The 18,608-nt window shown below is 37.2% G+C and overlaps 1 protein-coding gene across 2 annotated transcripts in view; it reads right to left on the bottom strand.

The window, feature by feature from the left end:
- The window catches only part of SCLT1 (sodium channel and clathrin linker 1), a 245,289-nt gene that overhangs the window by 196,580 nt on the left and 30,101 nt on the right, over positions 1-18,608 (bottom strand). For both annotated transcript variants that reach the window (XM_040250523.1, XM_040250522.1), the window contains exons 3-5: positions 6,246-6,304; positions 5,644-5,716; positions 2,376-2,431 (exon numbers count right to left, since the gene is read on the bottom strand). In XM_040250523.1, coding sequence (XP_040106457.1) covers positions 2,376-2,431; positions 5,644-5,716; positions 6,246-6,304 — 188 coding nt within the window. The remainder of the gene's footprint in view (positions 1-2,375; positions 2,432-5,643; positions 5,717-6,245; positions 6,305-18,608) is intronic.

Genomic DNA, 18,608 nt, shown 5'->3' with positions numbered 1-18,608 from the left:
ATCTAAAATATTTTCCTTAAAAATGATAAACTCTTTCTGATTTTGCAGTCCTTAACAGCAATGCTTATTTAAAAGCAGGATACTACCCTAAAGACAGAGAATTTACTTTAAAACCTGATAACATTTCAAGTTATTTAAAGTGCCTTTTAACAAGCTCAGGATCCATTTTTTCTCATTTCCCTATTATATTCAGAATAAATACATTCATGAGCCATGACTGCAGCACTATTAAAAAGGTAAAGGCAGATTTTTAGAGGACTGGTTTCAAAAGACCTGGACATACAAGGAAGAGCACAGAGTCAAATAAAGGAAACGACTAAATCATTGGCTAATTCATGTAACACCGTATTATCCCCAAAACATTAAAATACAAACTTCACTTACATACACTGCTGATTCAAAAATCTTAGTAATACTCTTTACTAGGAAGATCATAGGCTGTCTCACAATTATTTTGAAAAAGAATAGTGCATCATAAAAAAATTAGAAAACTTTTCATGGAGAAAACCAGAAATATGTGAGAAAAATGGAAAAACTAGTTAAGAGATTTACATAGAAGAATGCAAACAAAGGAATGCCAAACTTTAAAAAGATTTCTTAATTTTTTTGGTTTAGTTTTATGTCAACAACAAAAGTTCTATCAGATCTCAGTCCAGTTACATAACCTTCAAAATTAAACTTGGAATAGAATAAAACCCTTAACATTTTAAAAAGAAAACATAAGGGAAGATCTTTATGACCACAGGCTGAAAGGATTTGTTAGAGACACAAAGATCAACAACCATAAGAGAAAAGATAAGATATATTCAACTACCTCAAAATTAAAAAAAAATAAAATTTTGTTGATCAAACATATTACAACCTAGGCACAAGAATCTGAAATGTACCTACTGTCTAACACAATGAATGGGCCACTGGCACTCACTGTTCATTCACATCCCTTTCCATATTCTAGCATCTTTTACAGTAACTAAAATTCTAAAACTGTATTTCCCAAATCTTCTTGCAGCTGGTGTGATGTATGGGATTCGTTTCAGCAGTGAGAGGCACCTGAGGGGGATATGGAAGGTGGAACTGAGCTGGGAATATTTTCCTTCAGGTATGATAGATGGCAAGCAAAACTGGTAGACTTGAGTGTTCTTGAAATCAGCAACCCATACTCCACTTTCCAGTGTCAAGTTTTCAGCTTCATGGAAATGATGCTGTAGTGGTGGCTACAGCAGCATAAATTCCTGACCACAGCATCTCAGCCTCTGTGGTGTGACTCTAAAACCAATGATCTTACCTACATTTTAACGGAAAGTGACTAAGTCTCTACTTGTTTGAAATGCCTACAATGGTTATGGTTAACACTGACTGGCACACCAACAAAAACCGACAATACAGATTATATAAATTTACTAAGGGAAAGATGAATAGAAAATGGGGAAAAGAAATGAATGTGCATTTCATGAGAAATCACATGGGTAAGCGAATACATGAAAAATGGTTGAACATATTGGTATTCAGAAAATGAAAATTAAAAACACAATGAAATACTATTTAGGACTCAAAATAATAAAAATTAAGAAACCTGGTAAGGGCAAGTGTTGATAAAAGATACAGATCAATAAAAATTCACAAATATCACTTGTGGGATGAAAATTGGTATAGCCACTTTGGAAATTAAGCTGGCAATATATTGCATAATTGAATACCACATGGCCTATAACCCAGAAATTTCATCCCTTGAAATTATTCTATTTACGCATGATACTTAGTGAAAAACAGTGTGTCTCAGAAGACTAAATAATACTGTTTTATATGCGTTTTAAAAAATACATAAAAATAGTATATCCTTAGGTATAGATGTATTGATAAAAATTTTTAAAGCTAGGGAATGATAAAATTTCAAGACAGTATTAACTGCTGGCAGAGGGAAAGAGAGGGATGACGTAGGGAAAGAAAACATGGATAGGTGCACCAGTGCTGATAACATTTTAGCTCTTAACTGGATGGTGGGCTGACAGGCTTTCTTTCTATTGGTATGTTTCCTAATGTATTTATATATTACATGCTATTCTACTACTAATGATTACTAAACATTTATAAAGTGTTTATTATATACCCTATTTTAAGCATTTACTTTGTCCTTTATAGTCAGCTCTATGAAACAGGTTCTGCTATTATCTCCCATTTATAGATGAGGAAACTGAAGCACAAAGAGGTTAAGTAACTGTCCAAGGTCACATACCTAGAAACCAATGGAGCCAGGAGTCAAAGAGGACATCAGGCCCCAGAGTCCACATTCAAAACCAGTATACTACATGAATAAAGTACCAAGTAACAATAAAAGTTACCTAAGACAAAAATAAAATAACAGTTAATTGATCTACCTTTCATTTTCCTTGATGACATTTTCAAATTGTAGTTTCATCTCAGCCATCTGTTTCTGAAAGAATAAAATATAGCTGTAGGAAAACATCTTCAAGATAATTAGAGCTATATTAAGTATTAATAGTTCATTCATATGCATGTAATCTGTGACAAGAGCCTATAGATAAGAAATAATTATTCACTTCTAACAATAAATATTAGATATTTTAATGACATACAGAACATTCTGAATAGAAATAAATAAAACTTTCTTATATATGAAGAAATATTTATAAATAATTTGTATGATTTCTAGATGTTTATAGTAAAAGATATTCCTCAATATGTCACTGTAAGAAATACTAGATGATCCCTAGACCTTGACTGTATGTCTTGTTTCATCCTACTTTAGGTGGAAGTCCATGTAAGTGTGCTTAAATTTTGAAAAGTAAAATGTTAATGGTGAAAAAAAGCAAATAAAGATCTTCTTTAGCAATAATTCATTCAGTCTCTGATTGACCTCTTTTATTAGTTGTTTAATCTCTGCAAATACAAGGTTGCTACAGTAAATCAATGTGGTTACTAACACATACAGTAGTAGGAAATACAGTTTTAAAAAAAATCACTAACTAAGATACCAGTAAGAATAAAATACACATTGAAAAGGGAATGAAATGAAGGTATTTTTAATTTTTTCTGAGGGGTTAAAGGGATTGTAAGAGTACAACAGAAAAGGAAGGACATTTCGAGCAGGGTGAAAGTAAAAGCAAAGAAGCAAAAAATATTAGACAACACAGGCATAGTTGTCAGTTCTCAATTAGAGTAAATGAGCAAATGGAGATCAGGAAGGTGGCCATGTAAAACCATACTTAAAACAAAACTGCAATCAACTCATGATCTGCCCATTAGTCCTGCTTGGGTACCCTAGGCTAAAGGAGAAGTGCCAAGCCTGGAGTGAACCTGGCAAGGGAAGGCTGGAACAGGCAGAGCTCCAAGCCTTTCTCTCTTCCTGTCAACCAGAGAAGCTCAAGGCAGCTTGGTCTAGGAAATCAGTAACGGCCAATTATAACTACAAAGTTGGCTTGAAAGGTGAACCTTTCCCAGCTCCCTGCTGTGCCTGAATCACAATTAAATCAAAATGAATGAATTCACTACCAGATAATTGAGAACTGACCATACATGGAGCGATGCAATGAGAGGTAAAATTGGAAAGGCAGGTGGCAGGTCTTGAATGTCATGCTAACTAAGAGGTTTGGACTTTATTGTAGGAATTATTCCTGCTTTGTATTTTTTTTTTTAGATTGATCTTTAAAATTTTCAAAAATGTCAGTGTATCTTGAAAAAGATTATTCAAATAATTAGGTGGGATATATGCATTAATACGAATTCAGGGTAAATTGTTACAGTAACACGAAAGATTTTTTACTGTAAAATATTTCAAAATATTTAAGAGTTGGAAGGAAAAAAATTCAGCTGTATCTTTCTTATCAACAAAATTTCCCCAATTATGTACATTTCCTGGAAGAAAATCTTTCATATAGAGAATTATTATGAAAATTTTCCTGCTTTTGAGATACACTATTTTTTGACTGGGTCAGTAAGATAAACCATAAGAACTATTGCTAATCAATAATATCTATGTGAGCAAGTGTTAGAAGTAGCTGTCAACATCTTTTTTTCCTCCCTAAAAGTAGCAACTATTCTTATCACAGACCACTGGGCGTTCTGCTACACCTACCTCTTTTTTGAAATTAATCCAGTAATCATTTTTTTAGATGGAGAATGACAAATGGAAAAGTGAAGTTAAATATGTTAGTAAACTAGCTGATTAAAGAGATAAATGAATCAGATTGATTATAGAAAAAATTAAAATTTTAAGTTTAATTTCAAGAAACTAGATATTCCATCTTATAACTAACAAACCACAGGTCATTATAGTAATTTTGAGAGAGTGAATTCAGCAGGAACTTTAGGCTCACTATCCTAAAAATTGGAGAAGGAAATGGCAACCCACTCCAGTATTCCTGCCTGGAGAATCCCACGGACAGAGAAGCCTGGCAGGCTACAGTCCATGGGGTCGCAAGAGTCAGACATGACTTAGCGACTAAAGAGAGAGAGAGATCCTAAAAATAAAAGCAAAATGTCATCTGCGCAAAAGAGAGCTTTCTGTTACTGTCAGTTAAAAACAGGTCTATAGCCAGGAAAAAAAAAAAAAAAACAACTCAATCAAAAATGGGTAGAAGACCTAAACAGACATTTCTCCAAAAAAGACATACAGATGGCCAACAGGCACATGAAAAGATGCTCAATATCACTAATTACTGGAGAAATGCAATTCAAAACCACAATGAGTATCACCTCAGACTACTCAGAACAGTCATCATAAAAATGTCAACAAATAATAAATGCTGGAGAGGGTGTGGAGAAAAGAGAACCTTCCTACACTGTTAGTGGGAGTGTAAATTGGTGCAATCACTACAGAAAACAGTATAGAGCTTCCTTAAAAAATGGAAAGCAGAATTACCATGTGATTCAACAATCCCATTCTTGGGCATAGTCTAAAAAATACTAATTCTAAAACTGTAATTCAAGAAGATACATGCATCCCAATGTTCATAGCAGCACAATCTGCAACAGCCAAGACTTGGGAGCAACCTAAGTATCAACACATGAACAGATAAAAAAGATGTGTGATATATATAAACACTCACATACACAATGGAATATTACTCAAGGCATACTGAATGAAGTAATGCATTTGCCGCAACATGGATGGTCTTAGAAATTAACATCTAAGTAAAGTAAGTCAGAAAGACAAATATACAATATCACTTATATGTGGAATCAAAAATTGATACAAATTAACAGAAACAGACTCACTGACAAAGAAAACAAACTTATGGTTGCCAAAGGGAAAAGAGGGGAGAGGGATAAATTAGGGATTTATAGATACACACTCTACAGGATTACAGATACAGGTATTTATAGATACACACTATTATATATAAAACAAACAGGGACCTACTATATAGAACAGGGAACTAGATTCAGTACCTTACACTAACTTATAATGGAAAATAATCTGAAAAAGAATACACATATATACACAAACACATAAATGTGGATAACAGAATCACTTTACTGTACACTTGAAACTAACACAATGCTGTAAATGGATTACAGGTAAATATTTTCCTTATCAAAGGATTTGTGAAGAAACAATGTCTATTTACTTTTTCTTTTTTTAAAGAAAATATTACCAAAGGGTTAACACCTATGATTTCATACCTGGTAATATTTCAGCTGACCATTTAGTTCTTCCAAATGCTTATCATACTCAGTTATAAGAGGAACTAAAAAGCTAAGAAAAAATGCAAAGTTAGAAAGGTGCATATTCTGGTTAATTAAGTTTAATAAATATATAACACGAAATAAAGAAACATCAAATCTTTTATGTTAATTTTCTCCATAGCAGTCAATACTTTACCTTTTTCCTAAACCAGAGATTCTCACAGCCTTAGCTCAATTAACATTTCAGGCTGAGTACCTTTTTTATTGTAGGGGCTGACCTCTGCGCTGTAGGATGTTTAGCAGCATTACTGGCCTCTGCCCGTTGGATGCCACTAGTGCCCTTGCCCTCCACAACAGTGACAAGCAAAACTGTTAGCAGACATTGTCAAGTATCTGGCAAGGGGAGGGAAGTAAAATCACCCAGTTGAGAGCCACTCTTAGAGATGATGATAGCAGCCTTTTTTCCCCTTGTCAACTCAATGACAGGTCATTTAAACCTAATTAGAACAGACTAGAAAATAAACATTCCTAATACTAAAAAAAAATTTAACAATAATTAAACGTAATTAAGAAAATATTTTCTGGTAACAAAATCTTACCTTTGGTCAGTTGCTGAGTTTTCTAATGTGTCATCTCCATCTCCTTTGAAGACACCTTTCTGTAACAGAAAATAATGCATCTTTAAATTTTATTTTCTCATATAATTTGAGCCTCAACTGACAGTAGTTTAAAATTAAATACAATTAAAAATGTTATAACCTTAGAAAATCTGTTACTGCAATTACAAAAGAGAAAGAAAAAAATAATTGATGCTGAAAATGTTTGACTAAATGTTAACACCTGTACATAATAAAACTCTTGATAAACTAGAAATAAGAAGAAAATTCTCAACTGATAAAGAATATCTACCAAAAATGTATATCGATTTCTATTCTTGACAGTGAAACATCGGAAGCACTGCACAAAATTCAGCAATAATACAAGGCTGCTCATTAGCACTGATAAAATTCAACATTGTAACCAAAGGCTCCAATCAGTAGAATCTGCTACAGGGACAGGGAGTTGGAGACCTAAAGCTGAAAACAAAGACGCAATACTGTTCTCATTCACAGACAATTTCTATTTACTTAGAAAACTCTCTCTATAATCTATCAATTATAAAGACCGAAAGTAGAGAATACCAAGTCGCCAGATATAACTGCATCTCCAGATCTGATTGGGGGTGGTGGTTGGAGTCTCAATTAGGACTAGAGCACACAGGGCTAGAAATAAAGACCAGGAGGAGGAGTAGGGATGAACATAAAGGAGTATCAGGAAAGGGTGAGTAACAAGGCAGGAGCAAGATGAACAAGGCAGCCAACGGATGGTCTGGAAGGACCAGGGGAAGATCTGGGAACAAACCCCTTAAAGTAGGGTGGCAAGAAGAAACGACACTAGTCAGAAGAGGGGCACAGATACAGCATAACACTGAGGGGTGGAAGGGGTGGACAAAGCTGGGAAGCAGACCGAGGGCTAAAAGACTGGGAGGCAGGGGAGGAAGGTGGACTGGATAACATGGGCAAGAAGGATCAGGAATAGGAAGTGGAGGCAGAGACTGGAATGGAAAAATCAGAGGTAGCTCTCCTGTCTTTTTTTTTTTTTTTAATGGCATTTCTGTACTTATCTTGTGAAAATGAGTAACCAGCAGAAACTGAGAGCTGCTCCAGCAACTATCTCACATACTACTGCTGGCATCACCCGGAGTCGGAATGCCCATTGTGAGATATAGAAAAACAGATATGATTTGCGGTTACCAGAGGTGGGATGTAAGGGGAGGGAGAAATGGATGAAGTTGGTCAAAAGGCACAATTTATAAGATCTAATTAAAAGATAAGTAAGTATTGGGGATATAAAGTACAATATAATTAAGATTAACATATTGTCAGTAGGCCCTTCCTATACAGTAAGTCTAGTTACCATCTGTCACCTGACAAAGATACTACATTATTATTGACGTTATTTCCCACATTGTATATTGCATTCTGTGAGTCATATATTTTGTAACTGGAAGTTCACTTAATGTCCCATACCTATTTCAAACATACCCCGACTTTGCCTCCCTTCTGGCAACCAGTTTATTCTCTGCATGTATGGCTGTGTTTTTGTTTTGTTATTTTTATTCACTTGTTTTAACATTTCATATATAAGGGAAATCATACAGTTATTTGTTCTTCTCTGTCTGACTTATTTCACTTAGTATAATACCATCTAGGACCATACATGTCAACAAAAATGCAGAGATTTCATTCTTTTTTTATGGCTGATTATGAAGACCTAAAAGACCTTCTAGAACTAACACACAAAAAAGATATCTTTTTCATTATAGGGGACTGGAATGCAAAAGTAGGAAGTCAAGAAACACCTGGAGTAACAGGCAAATTTGGCCTTGGAGTACAGAATGAAGCAGGACAAAGGCTAATAGAGTTTTGCCAAGAGAACACACTGGTCATAGCAAACACCCTCTTCCAACAACACAAGAGAAGACTCTACACATGGACACAACCAGATGGTCAACACCGAAATCAGACTGATTATATTCTTTTCAGCCAAAGATGGAGAAGCTCTATATAGTCAGAAAAAAAAAAAAAAAAACAAAAAACGGGAACTGGCTGTGGCTCAGATCATGAAATTCTTATTGCTAAATTTAGATTTAAGTTGAAGAAACTAGGGGAAAACCACTAGACCATTTAGGTATGAGCTAAATCAAATCCCTTATGACTACACAGTGGAAGCGAGAAATAGATTCAAGGGATTAGATCTGAAGAACTCTTGATTAGAGAACCTGAAGAACTATAAACGGAGGTTCCTGACATTGTACAGGAGGCAGTGATCAAGACCATCCTCAAGAGAAAAAAAATGCAAAAAGACAAAACAGTCATCTGATGAGGCCTTACAAATAGCTGAGAAAGAAGAGAAGTTAAAAGACAAAGGAGAAAAGGAAAGATATACACATTTGAATGCAGAGTTCCTAAGAATAGCACAGAGAGATACGAAAACCTCCCTCAGTGATCAATGCAAAGAAACAGAGGAAAACAATACAATGGGAAAGACTGGAGATCTCGTCAAGAAAATCAAGAGATACCAAGGGAACATCTCATGCAAAGATGGGCACAACAAAGGACAAAAATGGTATGGACCTAACAGAAGCAGAAGATATTAAGAAGAGGTGGCAAGAATACACACAAGAACTATACAAAAAAGATCTTCATGACCCAGATAACCACGATGTGAAGTCAAGTGGGCCTTAGGAAGTATTACTATGAACAAAGCTGGTGGAGGTGATGGAATTTCAGTTGAGCTATTTCAAATCTTAAAAGATGATGCTGTTTAAGTGGTGCAATCAGTAAGTCAGTAAATTTGGAAAACTCAGCAATGGCCACAGGACTGAAAATGGTCAGTTTTCATTCTAATCCCAAAGAAAGGCAATGCCAAAGAATGTTAAAACTACTGCACAATTGCACTCATCTCACAAGCTAGCAAAGTAATGCTCAAAATTCTCCAAGCCAGGCTTCAACAGTATGTGAACCATGAACTTCTAGATGGTCAATTTGGATTTAGAAAAGGCAGAGGAACCAGAGATTAAATTGCCAAGATGTGCTGGATCATCAAAAAAGCAAGAGAGTTCCAGAAAAATATCTACTTCTGCTTTATTGACCATGGCAAAGCTTTTGACTGTGTGGGTCACAACAAACTGTGGAAAACTGTAAAAGAGATGGGAATACCAGACCACCTTACCTGCCTCCTGAGAAATCTGTATGCCAGCCAAGAAGCATCAGTTAGTACCAGACATCAAACAACAGACTGGTTCCAAATTGAGAAAGGAGTACGTCAAGGCTGTATAGTGTCACTCTGCTTATTTAACTTATATGCAGAGTACATCTTGTGAAATGCCAGGCTGGAGGAAGCACAAACTGGAATCAAGACTGTCAGGAGAAATATTAATAACCTCAGATATGCAGATGACACCACCCTTATGGCAGAAAGTGAAGAAGAACTAAAGAGCCTCTTGATGAAAGTGAAAGAGTAGAGTGCAAAAGTTGGTTTAAAACTCAACATTCAGAAAACTAAGATCATGCCATTCTGTCCAATCACGTCATGGCAAACAGACAGGGAAATAATGGAAACAGTGAGAGACTTTAGTTTTGGGGGGCTCCAAAAATCACTGCAGATGGTGACTGCAGCCATGAAATTAAAAGATGCTTACTCCTTGGAAGTAAAGTTATGACCAACCTAGACAGCATATTAAAAAGCAGAGACATTACTTTACCAACAAAGGTCCATCTGGTCAAGGCTATGGTTTTTCCAGTAGTCATGTATGGATGTGAGAATTGAGCCATAAGGAAAGCTGAGCACTGAAGAACTGATGCTTTTGAACTGTGGTGCTGGAGAAGACTCTTGAGAGTCCCTTGGACTGCAAGGAGATCCAACCAATCCATCCTAAAGGAAATCAGTCCTGGGTGTTCATTGGAAGGACTGATGCTGAAGCTGAAACTCCAATACTCTGGCCACCTGATGAGAAGACCTGACTCAATGGAAAAGATCCTGATGCTGGGAAAGACTGAAGGCAGGAGAAGAAGGGGATGACAAAGGATGCAATGGTTGGATGGCATCACTGACACAATGGACATGAGTTTGAGCAAGCTCCAGGAGTTGGTGATGGACAGGGAAGCCTGGAGTGCTGCAGTCCATGGGGTTGCAAAGAGTCGGACATGACTGAGTGACAGAAATGAACTGAACTGAATATTCCATTGGGCTTTCCTGGTGGCTCAGCAATAAAGAATCCACCTGCCAATGCAGGAGGTGCAAGTTCAAACCCTGGGTCGGGAAGATTCCCTGGAGAAGAAATGGTAACCACTCTAGTATTCTTACCTGGGAAATGTCATGGACAGAGGAGCTTGGTGGGCTCCTGTGTCCATGGGGTCACAAAGAGTTGGACATGATTTAGCTACTAAAGCAACAACAATATTCCACTGCACATAGGTACCACGTCTTCTTTATCCATTCACCTATTGATGGGCACTTAGGGTATTTCCATATCTTGGCTATTGTAAATAATGCTGTAATACAAAATGGTGCATATATCTTTAGAATTAATTTTTCTTTTTTTGAAAATGCTCAGACATGCAATTGCTGGTTTGTATGGTAATTCTATTTTCCATGTTCAGAGGAGCCTCCATACATTTTCCATACTGGATGGACCAATTTACATTCTTACCAACATTGTGCATGTGTTCCCTTTATTGCACATCCTAGCCAACATTTGTTATTTCTAGTATTTTTGATAATAGCTGCTCTCACAGATACGCTTTCAGTTTTTCACCACTGAGTACCGTACTGGCTGCAGGGTTTTCACATATGGACTTTACCAGGTATAAGTGTGTTCCCTCTATATACACTTTGTTCAGAGTTCTTATAAATGAATGTTAAATTTCTTAAAAAGCTTTTTTTCCATTGAGATAATCATATGATTTCTATTCTTCAATTTGTTATTATGGTGTATTTTACTATTTTGCCAATGCTGAACCATCCTACAATCTATGATAAATCCCAGTTGAGCATGGTGTATCTGCTCTCTTAGAACTGCTTTTGTTGCACTGCATAGATTTTGGATCATGTTTCCATTTTCATTTGTCTCCAGGTATTTTCTGATTTCCCCTTTGATTTCTTCAGTGACTCACTAGTTGTTTAGTAGCATACTGTCCAGCCTCTGTGAGTTTGTATTTCTGCAGCTTTTCTTTAAATAGTTGATTTTTAATCCATAGTTTTGTGTTTGGAAAAGGTGCTTGGTATGTGAAATGATTTTTAATACTGAACTCAGCTTTTTTAACAGATGAAAGACTACTCAGATTTCTACTGCTTCTTGTATCAGTTTTAGTAAGTTTTACTTTTTCAGTCATTTTGTCTATTTCACCTACACAGTCAAAGATATTAGTGTAAAATTGTTTATAAATCACCCTATAATCATTTTTAATGTATATTTAATCATTTTAAATGATATTGCATCTGCAGTAATATCAAAATTTTTGTCTGATCCTTATAATTTGCTTTTTCTCTATTCTTCAGTTATTGATTGTTGATTCAAATGCCATAAGAGATACAGAAGTTTCCTTTGAAGAGGCTGACAAAGATGGGGGTAGAAAGATTCTGAGTTCACTTCTTCTCATTACCACACCAAAATCACAACTTTCTGCAGAATAACCATCACTGGAGAAAATCAGAACCTATGCAGAAAAGGTCTTCCATAAACAAAGACATAAAGAAGGAATGCACACTCAAGATATAATCAAGTCCCAAGCCCCAGGTGGGCAATGCACAAACTGGAGAATAATTATAACATAGTACTATCCCCACATGAGTGAAGGTTCTAAGGCTCACAATGGGCTCCCCAGTCTGGGGATTTCTGAACCAGGAACAGGAGCCCCCAGAGTATCTGGCTTTGAAGGCCAATAAGACTTATAATATTGGGAGATCCAAAGGACTGAGGGAAATGAGACATCACTCTTACAGAGTAAACACAAAGTTTCACATGTACTGGGAACCAGGGCAAAAGAAATAAATTGATAGAAGCCTGGCCCAGACAAACGTGGTTGCCTTGGGAAAACTGGAGTGGTGCAGGGTGGCTGTGGCTCACCCTGAAGCCAGAGAAACTTGCGGCAGACACTGCAGTGGGTGGCCTCCATCTTGAGATCCTCCCTCAAATTCATCAGTGCCAGGAGCTGACCCCACCCAACAAGTGGTAGGCACCAATGCTGACACAGCTCATCAAACAACCAACTGGGCAAGGTCACGGCCCACCCATCAGCAGAGAGGCTGCCTAAAGACTTCTTGAGCATACAATCACCTCTAGACATGCCTCCTGACATAGAAACCCAAGACTCAGCTCCACTCACCAGTGGGCAGGCACCAACTCTGAACTCCAGGAAGTATACACAAGCCTCCAGAATAGCCTCATACACCAGAGGTGAGACAAGGGATGAAAGAAAACCACAGTCCTTCAGTGTGCATATCTAGGCTGCCTACATCAGGGAAAACCCTACACTAGGATCAGATGGGTCCCAGTCCTGCCACAAAGCAGGCCAATGCAAACTTCATGGACTGTAGCCTACCAACCTCTTCCATCTATGGGATTTTCCAGGCAAGAATACTGGAGTGGGTTGCCATTTCCTCCTCCAAATGCAAACTTCAAGACACCACAAAGCACATACCCAACTTTATCAGTAACTGCCCCCATCTGACAGCAGGTGTGAGATCTCTGGATCCTTCAGTCAGACTCCAGGACCCAGAGCTCTGCCTGCCAGTGGTCTGGCACTAACCCTAGGACCTGGCTTCAACCACCAGTGTGGGTAAGCAATGGCCTGGAGTCTTCTGGATGCAGACACTGCCCACCAGTGAGCCAGTACTAACCCCACAGCTCCCTATGGTTCTGCAGCCAGCCACCTTGTGACTATGCCCCATTAACCAGCAGTCAGCAGCATCCACACAAAACAGTGCCTGGCAACTAAGCAGGGTAGGGGACAAACACAGTTACCAAATTGTCCTCATAGTCAGCCTGCCACAACAGAAGGACCCACGCAGCCCTACTGGGGCAAGTCCTAGAAACAGCTTGAGTGATGAGAGGATTGTGTGCTGCTGGGACACATCATACATCTCCTACTCTCCAAGGTCAAGAAATGTAACACAACTACCATATACATAAAAATGGGAATAGCAACTTGGGAAAAATGAGACAGCAGAAGAACATGTCCCAGCCAAAGGAACAAGATAAAATCCCAAAGAAATAAGTGACATTATGATAAGCATCTACTTGAGGGAAGGTGAGAGCAATGATTATAAAGATGATCAAAGAACTCAGGAGGAGGAGAATGGATGTACAAAGCAAGAAGTCAGAAGTTTGTAGAAAATATAAAGAACCACACAGAGATGAAGAATACAATAATGGAAACAAAAAATACACTAGAAGGAATCAACAGTAGAGTAAATGATACAAAGGAATGGATCAGAGAACTGGAAGAGAGAGAACTGAAAATCACTGCTGCTGAACAGAAAAATGAATGAAAAGAAATAAGGATAGTTTAAGAGACCTCCGGGACAACATCAAGCACATTAATATTTGCATTATAGAGATCCAACATTATAGGAAGCCAACATTCTGTGGATCATTGAAAAAGCAAGAGAGTTCTAGAAAAACATCTATTTGTTTTATTGACTATGCCAAAGCCTTTGACTGTGTAGATCACCACAAACTATGGAAAATTCTGAAAGAGATGGGAATACCAGACCTGACCTGCCTCTTGAGAAACCTGTATGCAGGTCCAGAAACAACAGTTAGAACTGGACATGGAACAGACTGGTTCCAAATAGGAAAAGGAGTAAGTCAAGGCTGTATATTGTCACCCTGCTTATTTAACTCATATGCAGAGTACATCATGAGAAACGCTGGACTGGAGGAAGTACAAGCTGGAATCAAGATTGCTAGGAGAAATATCAATCACCTCAGATATGCAGATGACACCACCCTTATGGCAGAAAGTGAAGAGGAACTAAAAAGCCTCTTGATGAAAGTGAAAGAGGAGAGTGAAAAAGTTGGCTTAAAGCTCAACATTCAGAAAACTAAGATCATGACATCTGGTCCCATCACTTCATGGGAAATAGATGGGGAAACAGTGGCTGACTTTATTTTTCTGGGTTCCAAAATCACTGCAGATGGTGACTGCAGCCATGAAATTAAAAGACGCTTACTCCTGGGAAGGAAAGTTATGACCAACCTAGACAGCACATTAAAAAGCAGAGACATTGCTTTGCCAACAATGGTCCATCTAGTCAAAGCTATGGTTTTTCCAGTAGTCATGTATGGATGTGAGAGTTGGACTATAAAGAAGGCTGAGTGCCAAAGAATTGATGCTTTTGAACTATGGTGTTGCAGAAGACTCTTGAGAGTCCCTTGGACTGCAAGGAGATCCAACCAGTCCATCCTAAAGGAAATCAGTCCTGGGTATTCATTGGAAGGACTGATGTTGAAGCTGAAACTCCAATATTTTGGCCACCTGATGTAAACAGCTGACTCACTGGAAAAGACCCTGATGCTGGGAAAGATTGAGGGCAGGAGGAGAAGGGGATGACAGAGGATGAGATGGTTGGATGGCATCACCGACTCAATGGACATGAGTTTGGGTAAACTCCGGAAGTTGATGATGGACAGGGAGGCCTGGTGTGCTGTGGTTCATGGGGTCACAAAGAGTTGGACACGACTGAGTGACTGAACTGAACTAAACTGGACTATAGGAATCCTAGAAGGAGTAGAGAGAGATAAAAGGGTCTGAGTAAATTTTAACAAATTGGTGAAAATTTCCCTAACCTGAGGAATGAAATAGTCACCCAAGTCGAGAATGTGCAGAGAATCCCATCAAGGATGAAAACAAAAGGAACACACCAAAACATACTGCAATTAAAACAACAAAAATTGTATATTAAGAGAGAATATTAAAAACAGCAAGTAAAAAGCAACAAATAATCTGAAACAGAAGGCCCATATCACTGTCAGTGATTTTTCAGCAAAAACTCTGCAAGTCAAAAGGGAATGACATGATATTTAAAGTGATGAAAGGCCATAATTATGGCTGATTTGTACCCTTGTACAGCAGAAATGATCACAACACTGTAAAGCAATTTTCTTCCAATTAAAAAAATAAACAAAAAATAAAGCAATGAAAGGGAAAAACCTACAACCAAGAAAACTATCCCAGCAAGGCTCTGGATCAGATTTACTGAGAGATCAAAAGCTTTACACACAAGCAAAAGCTGAGAGCTCACCACCACCAAATCAGTTTTATAATAAATGCTACCAGAACTTCTCTAGATGAGAAAGAAAAGACCACAACTAGAAACCAGAAAATTACTTAACAGAAGAGTTCACCAAAAAAGGCAAACATGTGGTAAAGATAGGAAATCATCCACACATAAACCTGATGGGGAGGTTCAAAGACAAAAGTCGTAAAATCATCTGTAACCACAATAATCAGTGAAGGGATATACAAAATAATTAGATATAAAATATCATATCTAAAACAATAATCATGAGGGGAGAAGAGTACAAATGAAAGGTTTTAAAAATGCACTTGAAATGAAAAGATCAGCAACTTAAAACAATCACATACATATATATATGGACTGCTATACAAAACCGCATGCAAACCATAAAACAAAAATCTATAATAGCTATACATACAAAAAAGAAAAAGGCATTCAAAAGTAACACTAAAGATAGTTTTCAAATCATAAGAGAGGAGAACAAAAGAGGAAAAAAGATCTGTAAAAACAAATAGAAAACAACAAAATAGTAATAAGAACATATACATCAACAGCTATTAAATGTAAATGGACTAAATACTCTAAATAAAGACATAGTGTGTGGATAAAAAACAAGACTTTCTGCCCACAAGAGACTTAAGACCTACAGACATACATAAACTGAAAGTAAAGGGTTCAAAAAGCTATTTAATGCAAATGAAAATCAAAATCAAAAGAAAGCCAGAGTAGCAATACTTATATCAGACAAAAAGACTTAAAAAGACAGTTGCAGGAGACAAAGGAGGACGCTACATAATGATCAAGAGATTGATCCAAGAAGAGATAACAACGGTACACATGTACAGACACAACACACAAGCACATAAATATATAAGGCAAACATTAACGGACATAAAAGGAGAAATCAAGAGTAACACAGGAATAGTAGAAGACTACTTATGTCCATGGATGGATCGTCCAGACAGAAAGTCAATAAGGAAACACAGGACTTAAATGAAACATTAGACCAGAAGAACAGAAGAACTTAAATGATGTCTGTATATATACACACAATCTTTTCAAGTGTATATAAAATAGTCTCTGGCATGGATCACAAGCTAGGCCACAAAACAAGCCTAGGTAAATTTAAGAAAACTGAAACCATATCAAGCATCTTTTCTAACCACAATACGATGAGATTAGAAATCAATTACAGGAAAAAAAAAACTGCAAAAAAATCACAAACACATGGAGACTAACCAATATATTACCAAACTAATTTATCACTAAAGAAATCAGAAGAAATAAAAAAATACCCAGAACCAAATGAAAATGAAAACAGAACTACCTCAAATCTACAGGATGCCTTAAAAACAGTTTTAAGAGGGAAGTTTATAGTAATGGGAGCTTACCTCAAGAAATAAGAAAAATCTCAGATAAAACAACCTAACCTTATACCAAAGCAATTAGAGAAAGAAGAACAAACAAAACCCAAAGTTAGTAGCAGCACATGGACTTGGAGGGCATTATGCTAAGTGAAATAAGTCAGACAAAGGAAGACAAATGCTCTACAATATCACTCATATGTGGAATATGAAATATATGACAAACTAGTGAATATAACCTAAAAGAAGTAGACTCACAGATACAGAGAAAAAAATCGTGGTTACCAGAAGGGAGAGAGGATGGGGGAGACGTAATATAGGGAAACATAGGAGTGTGAAGTACAAATCAGGTATAAAATAAGCAAAAGGGATATACTGTACAACACTGAGAAGATAATACTTATAATAACTGTAACTATAAGTGAAATATAACTTTTAAAATTCTGAATTGGTAAAAATTGTACACCTATGACTTATAATTGTAACTGTGTCTCAATTACACTTCAACTAAAAAAGAAATAATAGAGAACTGTCTTATAGCTTTTACCAATTTTCCCCCAACAGTAACATCTTGCAAAACTGCAAACAACAAAGTACAGTAAAACTTCCATAATAATGATATTAAGTTAAAACACAGAATAGTTCCATAACCCAAGGATCCTTCATGTTGTACCTGTAGGGCAAGATCCTACCCATCTACGTCTCACCCATCCCCATCCCTGAACTCTGACAATCACTAATTTGTTCTCCATCTATATGTTATTTCAAGAGTCTTGTAGAAAAGGAATCAATAAAGTATGTAATATTCTGTGATTGGTCGCTTTTTTCCAATCAGCATAATTTCCTGGACTTTTTTTTTACATGTATTAAATATTAATTCCTTTTTAGTTGAGAGTAATAGTACATGGTAAGTATGTACCACAGTTTGTTTTACCATTCACCACTGGCTGTTTCCCATTTGGGGCTATTATGAACCATCCATGGGGGTACATGTGTCCCCCATCCTGAACCCCCTTCTAACCTCCCTACTCATTCCATCCCATCCCACTGGGTTGTCCCAGTGTACCGGCTTTCAGTGCCCTGTTTCATGCATCGAACCTGGACTAGTGATCTATTAAACATATGGTAATATACATGTTTCAATGCTATTCTCTCAAATCATCCCATCCTCACCTTCTCCCACAGAATCCGAAAGTCTGTTCTTTATATTTGTGTCTCTTTTGCTGTCTCACATATATGGTCATTGTTACCACCTTTCTAAATTCCAAATATATGTGTTAATATACTGTATTGATGTTTTTATTTCTGACTTACTTCACTCTGTATAATAGGCTCCAGTTTCATCCATATTTTGGGATATTATGAACAAAACTGCTACAAATATTTCTGTATAGGTTTTTGTGTAAACAATGGTTATTTAGGTTGTCATGGTTCATTTAGGCTTCTCTATGATGAATGAAAAGGAACTGGAGGCTAATTTTAACTTTTAATTGGGGGCTAATTCAGTTCAGTTCAGTTCAGTTGCTCAGTCGTGTCCTACTCTTTGCGACTCCATGAATCGCAGCATGCCAGGCCTCCCTGACCATCACCAACTCCCGGAGTTCACTCAGACTCACCTCCATCGAGTCAGTGATGCCATCCAGCCATCTCATCCTCTATCATCCCCTTCTCCTCCTGCTCCCAATCCCTCTCAGCATCAGAGTCTTTTCCAATGAGTCAACTCTTCGCATAAGGTGGCCAAAGTACTGGAGT

The sequence above is a fragment of the Oryx dammah genome, unplaced genomic scaffold (genome assembly GCF_014754425.2).
Source record: "Oryx dammah isolate SB20612 unplaced genomic scaffold, SCBI_Odam_1.1 HiC_scaffold_12, whole genome shotgun sequence".
In the NCBI taxonomy this organism is placed as follows: Eukaryota; Metazoa; Chordata; class Mammalia; order Artiodactyla; family Bovidae; genus Oryx; species Oryx dammah.
This window is presented reverse-complemented; position numbering and strand designations above follow the sequence as displayed.